The following is a 27,147-nucleotide window of genomic DNA, read 5'->3' as shown; positions in this document are numbered from 1 at the left end:
TTTATATGTAGATGAGATTGTTAGGTAACGGAAAGCAGAATTATCGATTAAGTTGATATGAATTTATTTATTTATTTGGGTTTTACTGCGCACCAACACAGTATAGGTTATATGGCGCCAAACAGGACTACAAATTTTGGTTTCACATCTCATTTACATCGAAATAAAAACATGAGGTATGAAATCAAAATTTACACACCTGCTGGAATCACAGAGTTACAGCAGAACCAAGTGTTAAGACCCTATTAGTCGCCTTTTACGATCATGCAAGGGTAAGGAAGTGGTTTTAATTCTTTTCATACATAGATCGTCCCAGAACCACATGGGGCAAAACTTGATATGAAAGTGAAAAGACCAGTGATGAATAAGTCATGACAGTTTGAAATTCGAGAAAATGACTAATCGTGCTGGCACCCGTTAAAGTGTTAATGACGTATCTATAAGCTAATCTATTTATTTTAGAAATATTAATATCTATGAATTCTTCATTGACAATTTAAATTGTAAGGCATGACATCCTTTTCTTTTTTCTAGTTATCGAGCACGTTGTAGATTTTCTTTGTATTTCAAAAGCGAAACCGAATACACATGTTTAATCCTGAAGTAATGCAAAGACTGCAGGTAAATAATTCACGTTCATCAGGTTTGAAACGATAATAATACTTTTAATGTTTGATTTTATTTTGGAGATATTCTGTATTATTTTTCACTTGTATAAGATGATAATCTATTAAACAATTGCGACAACAAAGGGGTTCATGGGAAGGGTTATGTTAAGATATTGGATTAGTATGACATGGTATCCATTAATGGAATATTTGAAAATAACATACATAACACTGAAGCTCTCAGGCCTTGTAGATCCATTAATTACGACCTATGGCATACAAAGCTTTTAATATCAAGAGAATTCAACTTTATTTTACTGCTGCCTGCAAAAATTAATTCTATGGGCGGAACATCAAAAGTTCATCCTGGAGTGCTTAAAACGCAAGACGGTGCAAGTATAAACCTTTTTATGTTAAAAATTGCTTGCAATCACGTTTATACGTACACGAACAACATTGTCAATGTTCAAAATAGTACGAGAAACGTATCCTTCCCTAAAAATGTCACGTGAAAAAGACATGTTGATTCTTATTTTCTGCTACCTGATAAGGAATGTTTCCAAAACAAAACTAATATCTGATCACTAGGTCAGGTCAACAGTTTTCATTCTGTTGAAATGTACTTTGATGTACAGTTGACATAGATGAAAGCTAACATATGGATATCGGCATAATATTACAGTATGTATCTTTAAAGAAAGTCCTTATCTCCCTCAAAGACGTCAAATGAGTACATTTGACAATATCAGTGGGATTTTGATATGGCAGTTTAACATAAAATTTTGCCAACATGGCTAAAGACTACGACGCGTAAGTGAAATAAATGCATTTGTTTTCTTTTCCGGTGAAATGCAGTTTACAGGATATTCATTGCAATATGACACGAGTAATCGCGAGTATCATTCAATTTGCAGAAGCACACTTTAAAAGATAAACGACGATAATATAATATGCTTCATTACATATGTTTATAGTTGTATATTTGATTATAAATATATATAAACTTAAGATATTAGCAGTAATAAGTAAAGGTAATTACATTCTAACTAAGTTAAACGAAATATTTTTGCCATATTCTCAACAAATTTGATCTATAAAACCACTACATAAACAACATATGGCATATACTAATGAGATATCATGTGATATTTCAGAAACATGCTATTCACTAAACTGTTTATGCTGATCCTTCAAGTCCACCTATCAACATGTGATGTGCGCATGTTTGTTAGCCCGCAGGGATCGGACAAGAATAGTGGGTCAGTTTATTATCTGTTTCATTTACTTTTATATATATATATTTGGTGTCAAGTATGTATGTGTAGTTGTACTTTCTAGCTTATAGTATATATGGCTTTAGACTAAAAATATGTCATTTTACGACAAAAACATGACAATACATTTCAGGTAATTGAAGTGAATTTAATTATTTGCTGTTTCGTCTGCATACGAACGTTAACTCCTGCGTTAACGTCATTCGAACCGCACCATGAGAAAACCAACATAGTGCATTTTTCTACCAGCAGGGATTCAGACCAGCCTGCGCATCCGCGCAGTCTGGTCAGGATCTATGCTATTCGCTGTAAAACCCTATTGCAATTCGAGATATTGTTAGCAAACAGTATGAATCCTGACTAGACTGCGCGGATGCGCAGGCTTGTATGGCTCCATGCTGGTCGCAAATGCACTATATTGGTTTTCTCATTGTGCGGCTAATGAGATAAAACATCAAGCAATACTAATGAAGAATGTCAAGCATAAACTAGAAACTCAAATAAAAACAAAACTTTTTTTGCTACACATGTAAGATCAATATCTTTCATTCTTGAATTTTACTCGTGACATAAAAAAATAAATGTAAAAATAGTTCGATCTTACACTGAAACAAACAATATCTTTATTTCACTTCTTCTGAATGTAATTGTGCAAAGAAATCAAACATTATAACCACATGTGAAACGATAGCTTTCGGCTGTGTTTAAACTTTATTATATAACGATTTATCATAAATTGTTCGTATTCCCTACTAATCGACTAATTTATATTTTCACATGAAAGGGCATGTGTTATCTTTGCAAAAGGAAAATGGATTCCGTTTTATTATCATCACACGTACATTTTTAGGTGACACGATATGCATATGCAAATGAGTTATATTATGCTTCCTGAAATGTAATTGTTTTAATATGTTTCAGTTTTACGAATTAAGAATCGATAAGTCACCATTTTAATATCATGAACCATTTGAACTCATCTGATACTGTAACAACCGCTTGAGCAAAATCATGTTCCTTTTGCAAAAATAATATAAGCATTTCAACGTAATCCTAATTAAGCCGACAGAGGGGTATGTGAAAAATTACTAAATAAAATCGCTTTGAAGTTACATTGTGAGCTGGACCTGTAAATGTAATCACCCTCACAATCTTAGTAAAATTGCACATGGATGAGAAAATATGAATTGTTACTGATGTAAAATTTCGTGACCATTTTTGTCTAGCATACAGTGCAACAGTTTGGTAACGGTTATCTGGAAATGCAAAACAGAAAAAGAAATGTTTAAAAAACGTTGAGGAAACACAAACAAATATTGTAGTTGATGTTTCAAACTCCTAAAAACAAGGTTCGTTTTAATAACATTAAACGATTCTGAAAATTCAAAGGTAAGAATATACACCGTGCACATCAAACACATCAAAGTCTTCAACGTTCTTTTCACTACAGTTTCAATTTGTTCGGTGGCCTTCCCTGCAATGTTTGACTCTAGCTTATTAATTTTGCTAAGCCTATCCAGGGAGTCGGCTCTTACTTTTCAGGTTAAGAGAAAAGATCTCATGAAATGAATATTTACGACCTTTCAGACTATCGACTGGAGCGCCAGTACAAACTATAAACCAAGCTATTACGAATGTACAACAGAGTCAGTATATCAATGCCAGTAAGTTTATTTGAACTGTTTATGCAATTGTATTAGGATGTAACATAAAGCACTTCTTGTTTACGTGATGCTGCTTTATATCTTGACAAGTTTTGTTAAGTACTGTGTGGCGGCCGTAAAATGTCGCCCGACTTCATCTCAGTGTTGTTGTATTTTCTGGTCCTTCGGGATCATTGATTTCAACTTATTTAGATTTGAAGATTGAATACTGCTTAAGCCGGTGCTAGGGGGCGTGGGCTGTCTTGCTTTTTCCATTACTGCCCATGAACAGACTCAATCAAACCGAGTCTGCAATTTTCACTATTTGCCTTGTTCTCGGTGCTTCTAAAGGATCTACTTTCCAGATTTTATTTAAAAAAAAACATGTACAGTGGAACCTCTCTAATCTGAACATGCTCGGACCAGAAAAAGAGTTAGATTAGATGGTTTTTTTTGGACAAATAAAGGTTTCTGTCACATAATGTTTAACAGCACTTTTTGAAACTATCTAATCCGTGAAAAGAGAAAATTGATCTTCTGAGTCAAATTCAAGGTCATTATAATCAGAAAATAAAAACACTACTACTACAGATAAATTGATGTCAACAGACTTTGTAAGCATATTCAACTTGTAAGCAAACAAGAAAATTACAATTATGTTTAGAGTGAATTTTTGAAAAGCTACTGTTTTTATTATTTTTCAATCTTTTTGTTTTTATTTATAGCGGCTTACATAGAATTAATGCCAGGGTACCACGATCTTGATAGAACTTTGTACATCAGACGAAATAACACGATCATTCGGTCATATAAGAGGCAACAAGTACATGTGGTATGTTAGACACTTGTATACACAGTATTTCTTGCCACTTTCGAAATGAAACAAAAATGTAAAAATATCCCAAATATTCGTATTAAAACTTAACATATTTAAGCCAAATTACCAGCATTGAGTAATCATCTTCCGATTAAACAGGCAAACTGTCAGCAAGTGAACAGTTCAATCAATATAAAACATAATATATAAAACATAATATTCTAAATCAAATGCATAATTTACAAAACAAATATTACAATGTATGACATTGCCTTTTTGAAGGTTATGATTCTTGTTTTTTTCCAGAAGTTTAAATTTTAAGAAGAAAGTTAGGTAGAAATACAGCGTATCGATGTCAGTACAGGTTTTTCTCTTTTATTGCAGACTGGGGGCCGCCGTATTCCAAGCGCAAACATCAAACCAGTGACAGACAAAGCCATATTTTCAAGATTACCAGTAAAAGCACGGTCACATGTACGTACATGCTGTAAGGCGGTAAAGTATAAGCTTATTGCATCAAATTACAGACGGGTGTATATCATATAGAACTGAGAATAAAAGCTTTGAGCTTATTTGAACCAGAATGAAGTTAATTTCTTTCAAATTGTTCTAATGACCAGGTGAGATTTTCATTCCAGGCCCTTTTGAATGTTGTTTATCCTTTTTTTCATGTTACAATTAGCAGCTATTTCTCACATCACCTAGGTATGTTATAACTTGTTTTTAAGGTACGTGTTGTTGATCTTCGTGATTTGAACATTACGAATTTCGGAAAGATGGAGAAATATGGTACAGGGGGAAGACGAAGTTCACCGCTTGAAGTCTTCTATAACGGACAGCCACTACATCTGGCAAGATGGCCAAACGAAGTAATTTTATTTGTATTTAAAAACAGGTCCCTTTTTTCCTAACTGACTCAAGAGCAGGGACTTGTACCCACGGCATAGTCCACCAAAACCGCTGATCTGTTTGTGAATGGCGCTGTTAAACTTGTCACTTTTCCTAAATACCTGTACTCATCAAAGATATGTAATACAAACCATTTGTTGCAACACGGGGTTGGAGGGTGTGGGCGGTAAGGTGAATATCTACTACTGTCCGTGAACATAGTCAGTCAAACTGAGCCTGTAACTTTTCATTTTTGTCGTGCTGGGCGACCTGTCGATGTTCCGCATTTTCTGTTCGACATGTATAACCGGAGGTATATTTTTGGAACAGAAATCGAAAACACACTTCAATTGTAAAACGCGCTGTTTGTTGGGGGTTGGAAGTGTACGCTAGGTTGAAGAAATTATTTTACAATATCATGCTTTTAGAATATATTTATGCTTTTTTAAAAGGGGTATCTGGATATGGTTAGTTTTCCAGATGGTAAAAGTGGTCTGCGTTTCCAGTACAATTCCACTGTGCCGCGGTCCTGGCACAATGAAAGTGATCCATGGACATACGGATACTGGTAAATATAAATATGTTAAGAGCTTTATTGTTCAAGAAATTAGCATGGCATTTTACTTAATGTACAATACAACACAGTTTTATATTAAATGTAATACTAACAAATTATAAGAGCAATTTTTAGCATGTAAATTTTTTCAAGCAGCGCATCATAATTGCGCGCTTGTTTTCAGTAAATCCATTAGCATCTATATGATTAAGGAAAACAAATAATATTTTATTTTGTAGAGAAATAAATTGAACAAGCTAGGTGGAAATATCTTAAAGTACACGGAACAATTAAACTGGACAATCATGTAAATTCTTTCTTAAACGATCGGTGCTTCTCTTCTCCTTGCTTTGACAATTCATTTTAATGTATCGAATCTCGATGGAGTGAACAGTGTACATATCTTAGTTTTAAACAGGTTTGCCGGTTGGACTGATGGTGCCGTAAAAGTGAAATCTATGGATGCAGCCACCGGGATAGTTACACTAGCTGAAAAGCCACCCCATGGCTTCAGAGTCACAGGTGCTAGTTAATAAGTTAATAAATAAACAAACTGCGTGACAATATGATATCTCAAATTAAGATATCAGAGTCACAAATGCTAGTTAATAATAAAACAAATTGCGTGAAAATTTTGTCTGAAATTACGAAATCAGGGTCACAGGTGCCAGTTGATAATCAGTCTGACTAAAGTACATCTCCTGTTAAACTACGCATAGGATCTGAGAACGACATATTGATAGCCTCGTTCTGACGACCCTTTCGCTAGCCAATCAACTCACAATATTTTGCAAATCTTCATTTAGCCTTGATTCTTGATGTTTACAATTCTTATGTCATGATATGTCAGATAGTCGGTTAGCTCAGTCGGTAGACCACTTGCTCTTAGGCGATGGGTCCGGGGTTCGAGCCCTGGAATGACTGCATATTTTTCTTACTCTTTGACATTTGAACAAGCCGTCTGATTGGTTCAAATAAAAATAGATATGTGAAAATAGAAATAGCAATACTGGAAATCCAAAATATGCAGAAGACGTATGTGAATGGGTCGTTCTCAGATCTTCGTTTAGAAGATCAAGTACTTTAGTCAGATTGAATGATAATAAACAAACTACGTAACAACATGATGTCCGAAATTACGATATCAGGGTCACAGGTACTAGATAATAATAAAACAAACTGCGTGGCAATATGATGTCCAAAGTTACGATATCAGGGTCTCAGGTGCTAGTTAATACTAAAACAAAATGCGTGACAATATGATGTCAGAAATTAAAATATACACGTAGTACTTTCCATGTAATATACCTTTTAAGAAAAACATGATCACTGTACAGGTCTACCATATCTTATTTTGGAACAAGATATTCATAATGGACATCCAAAGTATCCAGAGTATATGCAATTTTGGTTCCATTCCATTGAATTTGAAATGTATTTTCAGATTCGACGAGTATAACATGTATGGTCCAATAAGATTTTGCGTAGATTTAATTACCTAGTATTGTACTATTTAATTGACCTGTCAAAACATGTTCCTGGCTTTCATGTTAATCTTATATAGGCTGGAACAGAATATAATGAAAGCCGGGTCCATTTTATGACAAGTCAAATAAATTGGACAATACATGTATAGCAAAATACGATATGCCGACCTTAATGTGCAGTTCATATCATTTACCTGAAACTCCTTTTGGGAGTTTGTATGAATATTGTTTGCTGACAAAATTAGGATTCATGTTGAGTTCTCTTCATTTGAAAATTAATAATTGCACATTTTACATATAAAAAAAATCTCCAACCATCATCTTTGTTCTATTTGAACTAGCTACATTTATGCCTTTAACGTCATTTAAGTATACATTATCAAGTAGACAATGTTGTTAATGATTAAATTGTCATCATGTTACTATATTACGTATGGCACCTTACTTCCTTAATGATCATAGATGACGCTAAAGTTCAATTTCCCTATTCATCCATTCAAATGAAACAAAAATCTTCTTGTTTAAAACATTTTCAGACTTTTTAATTTCTACCAATAAATAAATAAATAAAACAAATAAAAAATCACCCAAAATATTTGTTGTCATTAGAATGAGCACTGCATCTAGTTTCTTGTTCACTGATAGTTGCAATACGTTTAATGTATATTTACCACCAAACAGGTCAATGGCAAGATTTTCTTCAAGGCAAGCCAGGTGGTGATGGCGGTTACTTCCGATTCATCAATATCCTTTCAGAACTTGACGAGCCGGTAAGAGTTTGATATTGAACTGTAGCTTTTGTATGAGTAGTTTTTAAATGAAACTCTTCCGTTTATTTCCCATATTTATTTAGGGGTTTGATAATTTCACTATTTATGCTTCAGGAAAGAGTTATGTCTTTCTGTAAGTTTATTTGTCTGTGTTTCTATGTTAGTTGTGTCTGCGTTATCTCTTCTCTCACTGAAGACGAAGATGGATTGTTTTTATTTCCATATCCGCTTTATTTTCAGGGAGAGTATTATATGGATAGAGACAGTGGGAAGCTGTATATGTGGGTACCTAGTCATGATGGAAGTGTAAACTCATCGGATATAATTTATATTTCCATGATTGATGACTGTATAATGTGAGTTTACAAACATTTAAAGTATTTTTGAAAGGTCCTGTTGAAGTCGTTAAAACTCCAAGTCTTTCAATTTATTGTAAAATTAAACATTATTAAAGAGACTTATTCCAAAGTCTGTCACAACAGGCATCCATAAAATTGTAAGATAATAAGTTGGAAATAAAGAAAAAAAGAGAGATATTCTCACAAATCACGAAATTTCCGTGGATTACTCAGTTTGCAGAATGAAAACAAACTTGAATTACAAATATTTGTAACAGTATTAGTTCAATATCATTTCCGTTTAAGCATCCAGCCTCCTACCGAGAATGTTCATTTGGAGGACTTTACCCTCGAGGCTTGTCGTAGGAGTGCTGTATTTGCTAATAGTGTACAGAAAGTGAAGTTGTATAAAATGGAGATTCGAAATACCGGTAATAATTACTTTGAATATTTAACAATTATTATGTAACATATTTTTATGAGCCTCTTCCTCTTAAGATTAGAGTAAAACAGAGACCATATTGTAAAAACGACAGATAATAACCAAATTACACGAATTAAAAGTACGATTTATGAAGTTATCTAGGTATAAAGAACTGTTTCGGAAGTAGGATTTATTTCTGAAATTGTTAATTCATGAGAATGGATATGTATAAACAAACTACGACTGTATAACATTAATAGGTAACATTGGTCTGAGATTTTATGGAGACACAAGGGATTTTCAGCTTACACAGTGTTATATACATGATACCTGTGGAGGAATTTATATAACTGGTGAGTTAACAGTTCCTTTTTTATTTGAAACAATTCAATGCTAATATAATTAAGCATTTTACTTTACAAAACTAAGAACTCGTAGAACACGAAATGCCTCCCCCCGCCCCTCCCTCCCTTGACGCACAAGGAACATAAATTACTTGTTCACTGAAAACATTAATTCTACTTTTTATGAGTCATTGTCACCTTGCCCTTTGATCTACTATCAATAGGGATCATCTACTGGTCATGAGCAACCTCCCTATTACGTTTCCTGATCATAAACCGAAACGTTCTTCAGTTATCGTCCTGAAACGGTTTAATAGTTCTAGTTACTTTGACTGATCTCAAAATCAATTGGGGTCATCTGACGGGCGTCCCCATCAAATTTCGTAATTTCAGGCCTAAACTGTTTTGAGTTATCGTCCAGAAAAGGTTTAACTCTTCCGGTTTACTTTGACCATGACCTTTGACCAACTGATCTCAAAATCAATGAGGACATCTGCTGGACATGATCAACCTCCCTAATATCTTTCATGATCGTAGGCTAAGGCATTCGTAAGAGTCTGGAAACCGTTAAACTGTTCCAGTGACCTTAACCTTTGACCTACCGACCTTAAAATATTTAGGAATAATTTGCTGGTCATGACAAACCTCCCTTAGGCTATAAGATTTCATGGTCCTGGACCCAAGCATTCTTGAGTTATCGTCCGGACTCCGTTTAATTGTTAAGGGTCACTGTGACCTTTACCTTTGACCTTCTGGTCTTAAAATTAACAAGGTCGTTTACAGGTCATGACCAACTACTCTGTCAACTTACATGATCCTAGGCCCAAGCATTCTTGAGTTATCGTCCGGAAACCAGTTGCCTGTTCAAGGTCACTTTTGACTAACTGATATAATAATCAATAGAGGTCATTTACTGGTCATCTTCAACCATCCTCTCAACTTTTATGGTCCTAGGTTTAAGCGTTCTTTAGTAATCATCCGGAAGCCAATTGGTCTACAAACCGACATACCGGCTGACATCTGTAAAATAATACAACCCACCTTCTTTGAAGGGGTATAATAAAGCATGATTTTAAAAATTTGGACTGCTTAATATTCAATGATCATGTTGTTATTGAAATTGTGTTAAAATTCAAAGAATTTCGAAATTTATTTACTTGCACCAAAGGGAATATATAGTTTTTACAACATTACATATATGTATATGATTTAGACCTCACAAACGAAGTGTTATTTATTATGGTAGCGTCCCATGTATTTCCAATATGAATAGGTGTAAAATGGTGATTTGATGTATTAATGCTCGTTCTCCAGATTGGTAAAAGTTGAGCTTTTGTCTGATACAGCTGTAAAGTTAATACCAAATAAGAACAAAGAATGTTACAGATAATGTCAACCCATGCAATGTCTCCGCCTTTGTCATTCCTTATCTTTCTGTTATCGCCACTGTCATGTAATATTTATGTAACAATATCATAGGTGGTGATAGGCACAGTCTGGAATCTTCGGGTAATGTTATTCAAAATAATGAATTCGCAAAATATGATCGTGTTGGATCGGTTGTAAACGATGCCATATCAGTTTCTGGTGACGGCTTTATCATAAAGAACAATCATATCCACAACGGACAGACTGGAGCAATTAATTTCTTGGTCAGTCATTTTCTTCTACATAACTTGAAGAGATAATAGTCACTAGTTTTTCTCAGACTAAGAAATTAGCAACAAAGACAATTTCTGCTGATGATTTAAGTCCATTGAATATATGTGCAATAGATTTCCTCTTTAGCCGGTGCTAGGAGCGTGAGAAATCTTGCACATTTCAATACCTCTCATGAACAGACACAATCAAACCGAGTCTTGGATTTCTTGATCAAAATGGTAATCCAGAGCATGGGGTCATCATCATCAGCTGAGTTTGCAATTATTCTGCTTGGTTTCATTCTAAGCTTCTAAAGGATCTTTTTACACATCTTATTAGTATCTTTGAATAGACAGATCAAAATGTCTTGTAATCCCCGAACAAAATATGCTACAGTAATGGGAAACATTTGATATTCAGTTACAAAGGACAAGTTTGAAATCAATATAAGAAATTTGTTTATTTTGCTTTTGTAATTTTAATGGACTTATTTTCTTTTTATCATATTAAGAAGTTTTCTCTAACAGGTCTAGAAATCTGGAATTACTTTGCTTACAGGGCAACGACAATATCATAAAGAGCAATCTAGTTCATCACGTGTGCATGAACACATCCAGCTGTAACGCCATGCACATTTATTTTGACTGGACATTCGTAAGCGTTACCATTTTCTTTAAATGTTGGTTGTCCATTGTATATTTAGACTATTTCCTGTAACTAGGTGTAACTTTATATATTTAAAAACTTTCGCTTTAAAGGTGTGCAAATATTCCATACAGAAAGTACTTTTTCGACTATAATTACTTTAAAATATGACAAAACATTATTGTTGTCATTGTAACTAAAGCAAATGATTGCACATTCATGCTCTATTTTAGGTGGTTATGAACGCAATATTGCATGATTTAAAATATTAAATACACTGTGATTAACAATGCTAGATCAATGCTAGTTTATGAGGATGGTTTCGATTTTTTTTTTAATTTCTTCAAACGATTTGATATCTTCTTTAGATTCTATACTACTTAAATATTTCATTAGATCACATGACTTGTAGTACCGAATTCTATTTCAAGCGTGGTAATACTATCGAGAACAACATTGTCCACGACGTGGTCAAATTAGTTCCCGGAGGGGGTAACAAAGCAGTGTACCTTGATATCCAAATATCCGGAATGAATATCAAGAACAACGTATTCTACAATGTGAGTATGGAAATAAAATGAAAATACAAATATAAAATGTGTCCGCCACTGATTAACATAGAAAAAAAGCAAATGCCCAATGTCACGCCCTTGGTTTTTTAAGGTAAAGGCATTACAAGTTTTGAGTACTAAACAAAGAACTATGTTCTGAAGTCATCTTTTTAAAATGCTAGATTATGAAGTGAATCCTTCTTAGTTAACTAGTAAACGCTAGGTGATTGTAATGGGGTGGAAAAGAGATTAAAATTACGCACAATCAGAAGTATTCATTTTTTATTCATTATAATGCATACTAGTTATGTCTAGGTACATGTGCAGCAAATGGTGAATAAAGAAAACAAGTATACCAATCTGACTTAAGTACTTGATCTTCAAAACGAAGATTTGAGAACGACCCATTCACATACGTCTTCCGTATATTTTGGATTTCCAGTATTGCTATTTTTATTTTAACCAATTAGACGACTTGTTCGAATGTCAAAGAGTAAGAAAAATGTGCAGTCAGTCCAGGGCTCGAACCCGGGACCCATCGCTTACAAAGCAAATGGCCTACCGACTGAGCTAACCAGCTATCTGACACTTTACGACATAAGAATTGTGAATATCATAAGTCAGGGCTACAGGTAGGTTTGCAAAATGTTGTAAGTTAAGCTCTGATTGGCTAGCCAAAGGGGCGTCAGAACGAGGCTATGAATAGGTCGTTTTCAGATCCTATGCGTAGCGTAATAGGAGATGTACTTTAGTCAGATTGCAAGTATACTTATCTACATTCCAGAACGATATACATGTTCAGATTGGAGGAGGTCGATACAACGAAGTCATTAACAATATTATGTACAATGCAACGTATAGCAGCATCTATGTAGACAGCCGCGGCACATCTCATAGCAGTGATAAGGTGCTCTATGATCGTCTACATGTAAGAACATTGTTTCGCGATTTTTCAGGATTTAGTACAGAACTTAGCGAGTTTCAGTTAAAGAAAAGGTTTCTTAATTAAAACACTTAATTTCTGGAAATAACATTTCGGAAATATATAAACCAATCCGTTATTACATGTGTGACCAATATCAGGGAGAGAACACTGCATGGGGGAAAAGTCTTTATAAAGTAAGTAATTTTTTTAGCTAATTTATTCTAGCAGTACTGGTCAGACTTTGTGATTTTGTATTTTGGAAATATGTAAACCAAATAACTGTTCCGAAAATTATTAGCTAGATCACAGATTAGATTAGAGTTAGGTAGAGTATACTGAACTAGGAATGCTTTGCGAATATTCTTTTTATGAAGAACATACTTGGAAACTTACATTATGTATTGTACAAGGTTAAAATGCAGGAATAACATTCTGTACATATTTCATATTATAAGAAATAATGTAACCTCAACAACTCCGCCCAGTAAGAAATTACAATAACTTCTCTGCTCCAGTTAATTGCACTGACCAGTGGTTGTTTCGGACATTTTGTAAACGTGTATGTAGATACAAGTGTTTACAATATCAACTGCACTGGTTTATCCCCCCGCCAAAGGCGAAGGGGATATTAGAAATGCTCTCCGTCCGTGCGTCCGCAACGATCTTTGTCCGGAGCATAACTCCAAAAGTACTGGAGGGATTTTCTTCAAACTTCATACACTGATAGAACACATTGGGAGGAAGTGCAGTGTTCAAGAACAATAACTCTACCTTGCCTATTTTTTGAGTTATTCCCTTTTATAATATTTTCTTAAAAAATTTTGTCCGGAGCAAATCTCCAAAAGTACTGGAGGGATTTTCTTCAAACTTCATACACTGATAGAACACATTGGGAGGAAGTGCAGTGTGCAAGAACAATAACTCTACCCTGCCTATTTTTTGAGTTATTCCCCTTATCATATTTTCTGAAAAAAAATTGTCCGCAGCATATCTTTTTCATGCATGGAGGGATTTTGATATATCTTGGCACAAATGTTCACCACCACGAGGTGGAGTGTCATGCGCAAGTACCAGGTCCCTAGTTCTTAGGTCAAGCTTACACTTAGAGGTCAAAGGATACAAGAATGAAAACCTCGTCCGAAGCACTTCTTCTTCATGCCTAGAGGGATTTGATATAACTTGGCACAAATATTCACTACCACAAAACAGAGTGTCATGCGCAAGATCCAGGTCCCTAGGTCTAAAGTCAAGGTCACACTTAGAGGCCAAAGGTCAGATACAAGAATGACTTTGTCTGAAGCATTTCTTCTTCATGCATGGAGGGATTTTGATGTAACTTGGCACAATTATACACCATCATGAGACGGAGTGTCATGCGCAGTTCCCTTCTTTAGAATTACTTCCCTTTGTTGTTACTTTAAATAGCTTTTATTGTAACTTTTTCATTACTAGTCGTAGGGAAGAATCGAGACCACTTTTCAGTAGTACAACATGCATGCTACATCCAATTTTTGAGGTGTATTTGACCAATCTCTACCTAGTAAAGATTTTTGTGTGGACTTACAATTTTTTTTTTTTTTTTTTTTTTTTTTTTTTTTAAAGATTTACTTCCATTAGTTGTTACTATAAATAACTTATGTTGTAACATTTTTATAATTGACCACAGGGAAAAAACAAGACCACTTTTCTGTGGTACAACCTGGATGTTACTTTCCAATTTTAGGTGTATTTTAAGACATCTCTACCTGGTAATGAGTTTTTTTGTGGACTTAGAAAAACAAAAGACTTACAATGATTACTAAACAACCACAAAATTAAAATTCCATTTGCAAATACAGCTGCTAGAGTAAAGAAATTTGCTGTGATGGGCATATATTGTGACATTCTGGCACTCTTGTTCCCTGTTAGCTTTCCATTCCTTCTTTTTACAGTAGCCATACAGAAAAACATCATACAGCTATACTGTTCATGAAAATTAATAAAATTTAGCAGTAAAACACCTCACCACTGAATAATTCTTTCTTCCACATCTTTAAAACCCCTGATGTGGACCACAACTAAACTGTTTTTCAAAGCTTGTCCCAAAATGAATACTTTCAGACACTAACTTGCCAGGAACTTTAGCCTTCAATTATAATATGCCCGGCGGGGGGATTGGCCATGTCTAACATGGCTCTTGTTTCAATTGAAAATCATTTTATGTATTTATATTTTTTTTTGCTTTATTATTACATACTTATTTTTATAGTTTAAAGGATTCAAACATTATCCTAACCTTTATAGAATCATTAAATTACTTTAAGGCGATGCCGTACAATAATTCTGTGTGGAACCTAAGGTATCCGCATTTAGCAGAAATTGACAAGCACAACGCCAGTCTACCAGAAGGTAAGCCCAGGTGTAATAACAGATTCATAAAACGTATTTATTTATTTAGATCTCATCGGCATGACATAACTATGCACAATATATTAAAAGAAAACCACAATAAAATACATGTATATGCATTGCCGCCACTCTAGCAGAGTTATAAGAGATCATTTATGTTATATACATAATTCAACATTTACCAATGAATAAACATAAAATCGCTTATATAAAATCATAATGTATAAATCTCTAGAACGAAAATTTGTCATATTGTCTGATCTCAAATGTATTAAAGTACGCAGAGATGTTGTCCAAATAATGGTTATATGCTAATGCATCAAGTTATCCAATCCAGTGCAACTTGAATCAATTTTAGAAGGCAAACTTTCGTTCTATTGATCACATAGTCCAGCATAATAAAATTACTATACATGGGCCGAGTCAAGCGGAACCCAACCACAAGACGACCTCAACCATCAAAGACACAGGGCAAATCAGCCACACCAAGGCCCAGCCCGACCCGGACACACACTATTTTCCATTTAGCCAGTAAAGATAAACTGAGATGTCTGGAAAACAGTATGGATCCCGAACAGACCACACCCCAGCGCAGGCCAATCCGCACCCCAACAAACCGCAGTCATGCTATGGTTGGTTTCCACCTGACACTGCTCAAGTTACAACTTTACAATAAAACATATACCAAGTAATTATTATACACTTAAGTGTTAATATGAGAAATAGAGTTACCTGTTTTCTCTATGATATTGTAACAGGTCTTGGCAGTAAAATTTACAATTGCTTCCTGAGAGTAAGATCTTCAATTTATCAGTACATGACAAAGTCTCAAATCCAACAAACAACTGTTCTGCTTTACCAAGAAGAGGATTTCTTAGTTCTGTGTATAACGGACACTCCAAAATTATATGTTTTTCATCCTCAACAATATTAAAAAACCCAATGTTTTGGCAATAAATACAATGCCTTCGTTCAAATGAAACATTGTTATAACGACCTATTTCAACATTAATCGGAGCTGTACCACTTCTAAACTTGGCGATTGCACCCGTATGGGCTCTATTTAAAACAGTTTTACAATATGGTTCAGTTTCAAAATATTCTTTAAAACATCTATAAAATCTAAGTTTGTCATCTCCTCTACGAGCATTCACTCTATCAACTTCTGATCTCCATGTTGCAATATATTCTTCTAGCAATTCAGGTAAAAGAGCTTGACAAATAAGATGTTTGCTTGAGTACAAATCAGTATTAAAGTAATGTGTCAAATCATATTTTGTGAACAAAATTTGTACTTTATAATTCCAGTTCTTACAATTTCTACCTCTAACATTATGCGCCCATGTAAAAACCTTTTTATTCAATCTTTCATCAGACATATTAAGAAATCTAGACCACTGATTGACAATAGCTTTCTTAGTTTTACATATCATAGGACTCCAACCAATGTCGCCATTCACCGCAGCATTTGGTGTGTACTTGCCAACATTTAAAAAGTACCGTTCTGCTCTATGTTGAACTGCATTAATACAATTATACTCATCATTAGCCCAAATACAAGCTCCATATGTTATAAGTGGAACAATAGTAGATTCAAATAGCTTGGTGAATGCCTGATATGGAAAATCGCCGACTGACGTTGCTCTCGCAATAAGTAACCCCAATGCCCTTCCAGCAGACTGTGCCACAAATTTAGCAGTGACAGCATAATCCAGATGTTCAGTCAAAACCAGGCTTAGATACTTATATTGAGAGGCATATTCAATCTGCGAGTTTTCACATCTGAACAAATGGTCACATCTACCGACAGAAGGATTTCTAAAGTGTACAACATTGGATTTATCAGCATTTATAAGCATAAAGTTTTCTGTACACCATGAATCTAGTGTATCAATTAAACATTGCAAATTTTGTGCATTATCGGCTATTAGTACAATATCATCTGCAAATAATAATATGGCGCAATGCTCACCATCAATATCAATACCTTTACCTAGAGCATTTATTCTAATGGCTAAATCGTTAATATGTAAAAAAAAAATAAATCACTAGTTCTTTCGTATCTTCAGATTCACGGTATGGCAAATTTCTGATACAAATATTGTTCATTTTGGGATTAAATCCTCTCACCATGGATCTCGTCAATTTGTTGCTGCAGACACTTCACGTCCTCGTTTAGGTCTTCCCGTACTGCTGATATGTCTTTCTTAACCTGTTCTTTAAGACGGTTTGATTCAGTTGTTACCTTTTTGTCCACAATTTTTTTCAACTTATCTGCCAACCTTTTTTCTACATCAGAACTAACCGAATTAAGCCGATCAGTCAATTCGGTTCGCATTTTCTCCATATTGTGACTCAGGTTTTCTATTTCTTCTGCAAATTTACTCAGCACTGCTAAAATATTACCAGATTCACTTTCATTTAACACATTTCCACTTTCAGTCTCTCTAAGTGTGCTTTTATCATAATTTACATCATTAGTTTCAGATTCATATTGTGTAAATGTCCCAGTAGTTACATCTCCCTTCTTTCCACCTTTTCCGCGTGATTTAACAGGATTCTTTTTGGCTGTATTATTTACCTTCCTAATCTTGGACCCTGCTGCAACTACTTTCTTTCGAACGTTGTTTATTACCCGTTTCACCTCTGTAGAATCCCTATCTATTACACTATCTGTTACACTTTTGGCGTCCGTGGAATCACTGAGAGTATTGTCATATACATTATTCTTCCTTACCCCCACTTTGTGTTTCTTACTAGTGGTATCTATACCTGACTTCTCTTCCGGCAGGGAGAGATGACGTTTCCTGGAGTTCCTGGAATTTTGGGTATTTTCATGCCGCTGAATATTTAAAGTGTCAATCATTGAGATAGAACAGGCCATATTTACTGTAGAATTGTCCAAAGTATCCTTCTGGGCAGCCTGATACTGCGTCTGAGACGACCCAAGAGGCTCCTCCATTATAAAGATAAATAACAATAACTGTTTCTACTTATGTTGGTGATAACTCCTTAAAATCAATGTTCCAAGTTCACTAGACACTGCCGAAAAATAAAAAAAAATACACAAATAGTGGTCCAACACTCGACGCAGTGAACCGGTGCCACTATCTTAAAATCTCCTCGATCAATTAGTCCCGGTAATTTCCCAGTTTATTTTCACAAATGTTATTGTCCAGACAGTATATCAACACTTATTTCCACTCTCCGTTACACCAGTATACATTAATCCACTACACAACACAATCCCAACTCTGAAAAACGTCTATATTGCTAGAAAATTGCAAAAATATCTCTCCGATTTTCCAGTACGATACAGAACAAGAATGAAATAGAAAAGAAAGTTTTTACATTTTGTTAAATTTAATCATTACTGCTGCTAATTTCGCTGATTGTTTTGATATATATTAGAACCTACCATGCAAATATGACTCGTATGCTTAATTAATGTTTATGCTATGTTGGGACGATAGCAATTTAGGCTCTTGATGTATTTTTTCATGTATCATAACATCAAATAAACCACCACACCATTTGCATAGCCCTTCCTACTTCAAACTGACATTTTATCATACTTACGACAACGCCTAAACAGCTGTCTATCATTAAGCGTATTACTAATATTTTCGTACTTATATCGGTGCCTGTACAAGTGTCTGCCAAAATCAATTATTTTATCATACTTACACACCTTAACAGCTGTTTGTCGCAAACCGCCATTTCATCATATCTTTATCAACGCCTAAACAGGTAACTGCCGCAGAGCGTCATTTTATCATATATAACGTACCAAAGCCTGAACAGCTGTCTGTCACAAAGCGTTATTTAATTATGCTTATTCTAGTGCCTGAACAGATGTCTGCCACAAACCGATATTTTATCACACTTATGCCAACGCCTTAACAGCTGTCATTTTATACTCATAACATACTTAGACCAGTTCCTATACAGTAGCCGCCATTTAACTGTCATTTAATCATACTAATACCTATCCCTAAGCAGATGTCTTTTGCAAACCGTCATTTTATTGAGTTTTTTATATATAAAAAGGAAAGCTTCTTTACAAATTGTAGCTTTTGTTGACTTTCCATTCATGATCGACAGATGGTTTCATCCCCTTGTCCTGTATTCACATTTTTCATTCTGTATGAATGTAAGATTTGAGAAACATAACTTTGTCACCATTCATTTTTTGTATACCTTAAGGATCATGTTTAAATTCTAGGGTTCATTTCTGACCAGCAGGTCTGGAGATTTTGTGTTTGTTGGATTAACAGATTAGATATTCTCCTTGATTTATTTGTTGCGCGTGAGGTAACGCCGGTGAAATGTGAAAAATATTGTTTAAACCATATTTCTTATGACAATACTACTATAAGAAACATTTGTTTCTTCCGCATGAAAGACCAAATTATCTTTCTATCATGAACACCAGTAATTACAATTTATGTACATTTAATATTTTTAAATTAGAAATTCTGAATCGCGACGAGATAATACGATCCGGCACTTAATAAATAAGCAAATGATATCCTGTGGAATGGGTATAGAAAAAATCTCGTTATTTGTGCTTTGGACAACAAAGGACTTTACGTTTTGATTCATCATCTATCCTTAAAAAATCAATAAATTGTTCTTTGCCACGCTATATCAAGACTAATGAGATCGTATTAAAGAATGGTTCCTTGCCAAATTTGTCTGAAGAGTTACTTGCCATTGTATTGTCAAATTTTGTGTTAATCACCTTTATAACACTTAGCACTTTCATTTCTCAAAATAATATATATCTTTCTTCTTTAATCAGAATGAGTATGTTTCAAAAATCCTGAACCGGTTGTAATGTGGGCTATTTCGTGTGTTTAATGTCTTTTATTTATCAATTTATTTCAGGCAATCAAATCAGCAAGAACATAATATACGCCGCTCCGAATACACACTACATTAAATTTGGACTAGCGAGCTTCCTAAAGGCTAATTTGTCGGCTTATTTCAATATGACACATACTGGTTTTGTAAGTAACTGTAACATCTTAAAATGTTCTCTCACTTGAAACAGGAATTTGCTTAAAACTGTCATGACCTAATGCTTATTAAATCAATTAAAGCGTCTCGTTCAAACTTGTTTAATGAAGATGAAGTTCCCGAAAAATATGTTAAAATTGTATTTGTTCATCATAATCTAACAGGCGTGTTACATTTGCATGTCACTGCTATAAAATAGAGCGTCTGAAATGTTTTGTTTTTTTTTCAAGAAAACTTAATACCTCTAAGTCAAGGCTTTTATAAACGTTTGATACCCTTTACATAATTTCAATGTTATTTAGCAGTGTATATACTCGATTTATTGTAGAAAATTTAATAAAGAATTTATAGCACTTTTAAGTGGATTTCTTTTCTAGATAAGTTTCGATTTCAAACTAGTACGGTATGGTAGGGTTAAGCTATTGCAATAAAGAGTATGGAAAATAAAATAAAGTGACTACGTACACGTTGACAAAGTGATAATAAATCTGTATTCAGGTTGACTTGTCATTTCAGCACCAAGTCGGTTTAGGCATCAAATTACTTCGGCAAAAATCAGAGAAATAATTTCAGCACCAATTATTATAAGCAAGAATTTTACATGCTAGTACACTCAGCAAAGTTCTAACTCCACACTTTTGAAATATGAGTATATTTCTTGCTATAGCCTGTAATATATCTATATATTGCCTGCTAATTACTTATGTATCGTCCTACAAACGATATTATTTTAAACAATTACCCTCTCCTTCATTGAGCTTCACCGTGCACGTGCATTAAGTGCTTTTCATGTTTAAATATCTATCGTCGCTCTACACAGTCCAAAATATGCGTACATAAAATCTGTGTGATCAGTTCACAGTGGAAAACATAAAAGTTTGTTGTTTTCACAAGTATGCGCCGGGTAACGTTAGATGAGAGATGGCGTGCCTTCGGAATGATCCAAAGTGGCATATCAAACCGAGAGGTACACGCTTAAACAATATGTTTTATATGAAATGATATTCGGAAACTAGTTGAAACATTCGTGTGCTACCGTGGTGTTCAAAGTCTCCTGACTTGAACCCCACTTGTGGGATAAACTTGGGCGAAGAGTCAGGAGTCTCAAACATGTTCCTCGAAATCTCCGTGAACTACAAAATGCTGTTGTAAGAACATTGAATGCTATTCCTCAGGGGCGTATCCGTTCATTCGATCCATGCGTCCCATATTTAAAGTCGTTATTAATGCTGTAGGAGTGCATACAAGGTACTAAGAACTCGGATTGTGTGACTTTTCATTTTGAGGGGTGTACTGTTCAAATTGTTCACGCTTCAATGAATACGCCATTTTATGCAACTGATTCATGAAATACTTTCATTAATATTTGATCTATATAGTATCCAAATTTTATGGAAATATGTCTTAAGGTTAGCGAGATATATCCAAAATTGTAGGTGTGGAGTTAGAATTTTTGCTGAGTATATGTTACATATATGCAGCACTATATGTCTATATAAATGCAACACTAGCATCCTGATAAAAATAATCGTTACAGTCATCAGGACGTGTAGACCATGTCAGCGTAGAAAAGGGAGATCTAAGGGTTACATGCAGAGCTAGTGAATGGGCAAACAATATAAATTTCCGGCAGGTTCCGTCGCCAAACGCCGTAGGACCTTTATCTTCACCAGTTGGTCCAACTTATCTTAACAGAGGTATATCTTCCAACTGGTTGGCATTTCCTTAGACAGGGAGAATTAACCTGCCAGTCATAATATCTCAACAAATATATACATTTTCCATTTTGTAAACAACCATCGTATACCTAAAACATAGGTGCATTCTTTTATTTGCCAGATACTTCTGCTAGGGGGCGTGGGCAGTGTTGCATTTTCCATTACTCAGTCAACAGACTCAATCAAACCGAGTCTGCAATTATCACTGTTTGCATTGTTTTCGGTGCTTCCGAGGGATCTACTTTCCAGATTATATTTACTTCACAACAGCGGGTGTTAAATGCTGTGTGGCGGCCATAAAAAGTCACCCCGACTTCATCTCAGTGTTGTTATATTTTCTGGTCCATCGGGATCATTGATTTCAATTCATTTAGATTTGAAAATTGAATACTTAAGCTGGTGCTAGGGGGTATGGGCAGTGTTGCATTTTCAATTACTGCTCATGAACAGACTCAATCAAAACGAGTCTGCAATTTTCACTGTTTGCATTGTTTTCGGTGCTTCTGAGGGATCTAATTTCCAGATTATATTAATAGAATTATATTCTACAGTATAATAAGAGAGACTGTTTTTCAAATATTACTGTACATTTTAAAAAAGGTAGAGCCTTCTCTTGGTCTGAGATAGCGGAGAAGTGGTACGTTCTCTTTTAAGTCCTGGATATCTTAAAGAGAGACACTTTCTTCGAATGGTTCCTCATGAAAATCACCGTTACGGACTGGTTGAGACGCACAGCAAATTTGAATAGAACAATGATGAAATTCCGACAGATCAACATATAACATAACTACGTATAAGCAAGTAACTGCCGACAGATTTATTAATTGATATATTTTTGAAGTATTTTATCTACCTTTAGAAGAGCTGTATTTGACAACTGATACCAAGGACTTTGAAGTCCTTGCTTGTATGAAGAAGATACTTTTTTTCGAATTATTTTTCGTCTTTTTCTTTCAAACGCTTGTCTTAATAATATAAATGACAGTACGGATTAGTCAAGAAAACCATAATGTTACAATACTTGTTTTGAAGGTCGAATTCACTTAGTAAATAGTACTCACCCATCGGCTTGTCCTACATTACCACCACCAAAAGAAAAGCCGGTCGTGTCATTTATACCTGATGGTTCGCCCGGCAATCATGTTTATCCAGTTGGAAAGTCAGGTATAGCCGATTTGATAGGACTAGATACATTTAGACAATGAATTATGATTATCTTTCAGTTTAAATTGATTAAGCTAGATAAATGCATTTTCTGGTTTAAGTATAATAATATGTGTAATTGCAATGTTTTCATCCACTGACTATTTACTGTTTGTTTCTACTTCTACAAATCTATTATAAACATTTTCTGTTTAATTAGTTGTAACTGGATATCTGTCATCATGCATATATGTATTACCCATTTGTTTATTTATTTTAAAACCTACAGTAAATAACTATTTCTGGATTAAAGGTTGTTGGCTGAATGTAACAAAGTGCAAAAACCACACAGCATCAGTCGGGACATACAGGGACATGTACGGCGAGAGATACCGCTATGCCGCTGACAATGAGACCATGTGTTTCCTACGAGCTTTAGAACAATGGAAATTTTGTGGATCACACAAGGATGAAACTGTTGTAGCAATTTTTGGTCCGACTGGTAAATACAACATAGTCTAAATGTCATTGTAATTCATTAAGTAAATAGTATAGTATTTACCTTATCATATCGTCTACTTTGTCTGCTATTATTTCAGTTACTGATTAAAATTCCACGTATTACACATAAACTGTATTGCATGTGACTATGTAGGTGTAGTAAGTAAGTAAGAGTAACTAAGTAAGTATATTATTGAGGGTCTTGTGAGAGTAGGGGGTGTTAATGAAGCTGTAATGTATTTGTAATATACATGTTTTGTACTTGTGTTGCATTTGTATGTAAGTGAATATGGTTTAAATAAACAAATTTTTATAGATAGCAATGTCACGTGACGGATTCCATAGGAACCAGGATATCGATTTGTACACGGCGAGAAAAACTCAATCTTATATTATGAACAACAGGAAATGTTGGATTAACTTTATCTTAATATTTTTGTAATACAGTATTAAGTTATATGTTTATTAGAGAAGACGTCAAACTACAAACTAGTGTAAATAAAGCTTTCAAAATAATTTAACATGAAAATAATAATTCCAAGTATAACAATTTGGTGACCTTGACCTTGGGTACAATGGGCCCCGCCCCTGCACTGTATAACTTTGTGTGTATGCTGAACAATGTTTATGTGAAGTTACATTAAGATAATTATAAGCATTTTGTCCTTGACTACACCATTTAAATAGGTAATGCTACAATTGGTGGCGAAGGGTGCGTTGCAGCGTGGTATGGTTGTCCTAAACATGGGGGTCCAGCTGATGGTCATCTTAACACAACAAACGGACGATATTTTCATGATGGCTCACAGAGAACTCCAGGTCAAGAAGGATGCTTGAGACGATCTTTAGATATATGGCGATGGTGTGGAGCAAGCTCTAATTATCCAGTTACAAGTATATACCTCCCAACAGGTAAGTAATCACGAGAACATCGACATAAAAAGATATTGTTCTCTCATAATCCAAACATATATTCGTCAAATTTTGTCTTGTTTTTTTCCTGTTCATTTTTAGTGACAATCGTTAAGATTTACAAACTATTAACAGTAATTGATGCTTTTATACTAATTAAAAAAATCAATCATTTTATATAATTAAAACTGAAATTTTATTTTTTTTGTGTCCTAACTACTGAAAATTTTCAGTTACAAACCCCTTATAAACATTATTTGTACATTGCATTTTAAAGAAAATTGTATTCTATTTACCATCCTATAAAATGTTATAGAATGGTGTTTGCTATAAATGACATTGTTTAAACTTCGAAGAAAAATCTTATTGTGAAAAAGGTCAGTCAATAACTTTTTATTTGATTCTACAAGGCGCAAAGCGTACAGCAGGTGGTGGATGTTGGATCGCTCTTGAAAAGTGCCCTGCCCATACACGAACACCTAGGTTTTTTTATGACATCTCTGGAGCAACCTATTATCAAACTGGTAATAGTCCGTTTTGAAACATGTTTATCTGTAAAGCATTGCCTACGGGACATAGGAAATTTACATATTGATAAATATTTGGCGAAAACAGATCAAATAATAACAAACACTTGAGTCAACCCATACCACTCAATTTTAATGGAAGGATGCAGTATTGATATGAAATATCTTACCATTACATAAAGAGATGTTTTAGCTTTGGAACAAAATGATTAAGCGGTGTACCCTGCATTGCATCTCATGAGGACATATAATATTATAAACAGAAAACATACGAAAACGCCAATTCTCAGCCATTATGGCAATGCATATACATATAATTATATCAACTTATTTAAAATCCTTCAACGGAGTTAAACGGTACAGAGAGCATTATCATTTTGATTTAATAACAACAGAAAACTTACATGGTCAAAATGTTCTTTTTGTTACTATCTATATTCAGACTTAAATGACATTTTAAAGCATTTCGGTAAAGCAGGTAGGTATATATGCTACGAACCATGATATCTTATACAACTTTTGTCATACAATTTCGGTTATATTCTTGAAGAAGGTCAATAAACTTTTTATTTTACATTTTCTTGTCGTATGTGTACTATATTTTTATTTCTTCACTATGTAAATAGATAGCAGTGAGTTTGCCTGCCTACACCGAGCGGAGTATTACTGGCACCACTGCGGTTCGAATCCCAAATATCCTGTCACTGCCACGTACCGTCCAACAACTGCCAGCAAGACCTACCCATGAAAAGACGATGTATCTTTTTAGTGTTTTGGTGTATAGATAGGAATAATAAAGTTTGTTCACTTAGTCCAAAAGTGACCTTCTGAATGTTTTATTCGTTACATTTCTTCTTAATATAATATAAGATACTAGAGGATGTGAGAAGTACCTGGACGATATATATTTAGTAAAAATTATAACTTTCATGTTAATTCTACATATTGCTTTTAAGCTAGCATTTCATTTTTCAACATTGTACATTGTATTTAGTATGTCTTTATAGACAATTGTTCGCCTTAATTAATGCCAAGGAGCTGGTAAAATGAAAGGAAAAAATAATTCTTCCAATAAAACAAACATGGCCTAAGATCACAGTTATTTTCATTAAACGTTCTATATAAACACTGGATATTTTGCATGCATTCCAAACACCCTAAAATACCTGACTCAACAGAACTATTCAAGACAAAAAATCAAGCCAAATTAAACATGGGGTTGAACGGCTCCTTTTCCAGCATTTTGAACCAAATCGCATGCGTATGAAGTATTTGAATACTCTCTAGATAGCCGCAAACAGGCAAAACTGGCCCTATAAAAAGTCATGTGATGCATATTCTGACATTCTCATTCTTTCAAATTGAACAATTATCAACTATTTCGTTTCTCCCCTATTCAATTATGCCATTTATTGCAGGTCTTTCTGTCAATATTTACCATCAAACAGAGGAACTATTTTCCGCGGAACCACTTCCTTATTATATAACTGTGATCTTGTGACATGTCAGTGAAATTATAACTAACGGTAATACAAGAAGGCAACGTTTATTTTCTGTATTGAAAAATATCTAAAGGCTAATAGAGCAAGACAAGCTACATCTTTAGAGTATCCCGTCGAAACTGACTGAATTTAAGCAAACGTTCAATAAGTGTGTGCCTTGAACCGATATTGGCGTACTAGGGGCGCTTAAACACTCGCGCCAATTATCGGTATAGCATGTCAATATCGCCTTTTGGCACAGTCCTGTCTTGTTACCTTTTTATCGCATATGTTCCACACTACTGTTTAATTGAAAATGTTAGGCTGTGTAACATCACTGAATGTCCATGAAATGCACAGAAACGTCAACGTTTACTGATGAAGTTAGCATCATTTCCATCCAAACATTAGTTATATGGATAACAAATACTTATTTAACTACTATTATAATAGAAAACTTGGTATATGAACATAATTTGGCTAAATTCTTGTAGTAGCGTAGTTAAGTAATGCTGACACAATTCTGTACGGCCCCAGAATGCAT

The 27,147-nt window shown here is 34.5% G+C and overlaps 1 protein-coding gene across 1 annotated transcript; it reads left to right on the top strand.

Moving 5' to 3' along the window:
• Window positions 1–1,304: 1,304 nt before the first annotated feature.
• On the top strand, window positions 1,305–25,934 carry LOC128547283 (uncharacterized). Its single transcript, XM_053519508.1, has 24 exons — window positions 1,305–1,418; window positions 1,763–1,867; window positions 3,470–3,546; window positions 4,251–4,357; window positions 4,727–4,816; window positions 5,071–5,211; window positions 5,683–5,798; window positions 6,205–6,308; window positions 7,955–8,043; window positions 8,284–8,399; window positions 8,688–8,812; window positions 9,066–9,158; window positions 10,629–10,801; window positions 11,349–11,444; window positions 11,867–11,995; window positions 12,771–12,914; window positions 15,215–15,299; window positions 20,190–20,311; window positions 21,859–22,018; window positions 23,072–23,203; window positions 23,496–23,684; window positions 24,371–24,595; window positions 25,006–25,119; window positions 25,749–25,934. The coding sequence occupies exons 1-24, from the start codon at window positions 1,399–1,401 to the stop codon at window positions 25,868–25,870; spliced, it is 2,874 nt and encodes a 957-aa protein (XP_053375483.1). The 5' UTR covers window positions 1,305–1,398; the 3' UTR covers window positions 25,871–25,934.
• The last annotated feature ends 1,213 nt before the right edge of the window (window positions 25,935–27,147 follow it).

This window comes from Mercenaria mercenaria, chromosome 12 (genome assembly GCF_021730395.1).
Source record: "Mercenaria mercenaria strain notata chromosome 12, MADL_Memer_1, whole genome shotgun sequence".
In the NCBI taxonomy this organism is placed as follows: Eukaryota; Metazoa; Mollusca; class Bivalvia; order Venerida; family Veneridae; genus Mercenaria; species Mercenaria mercenaria.
This window is presented reverse-complemented; position numbering and strand designations above follow the sequence as displayed.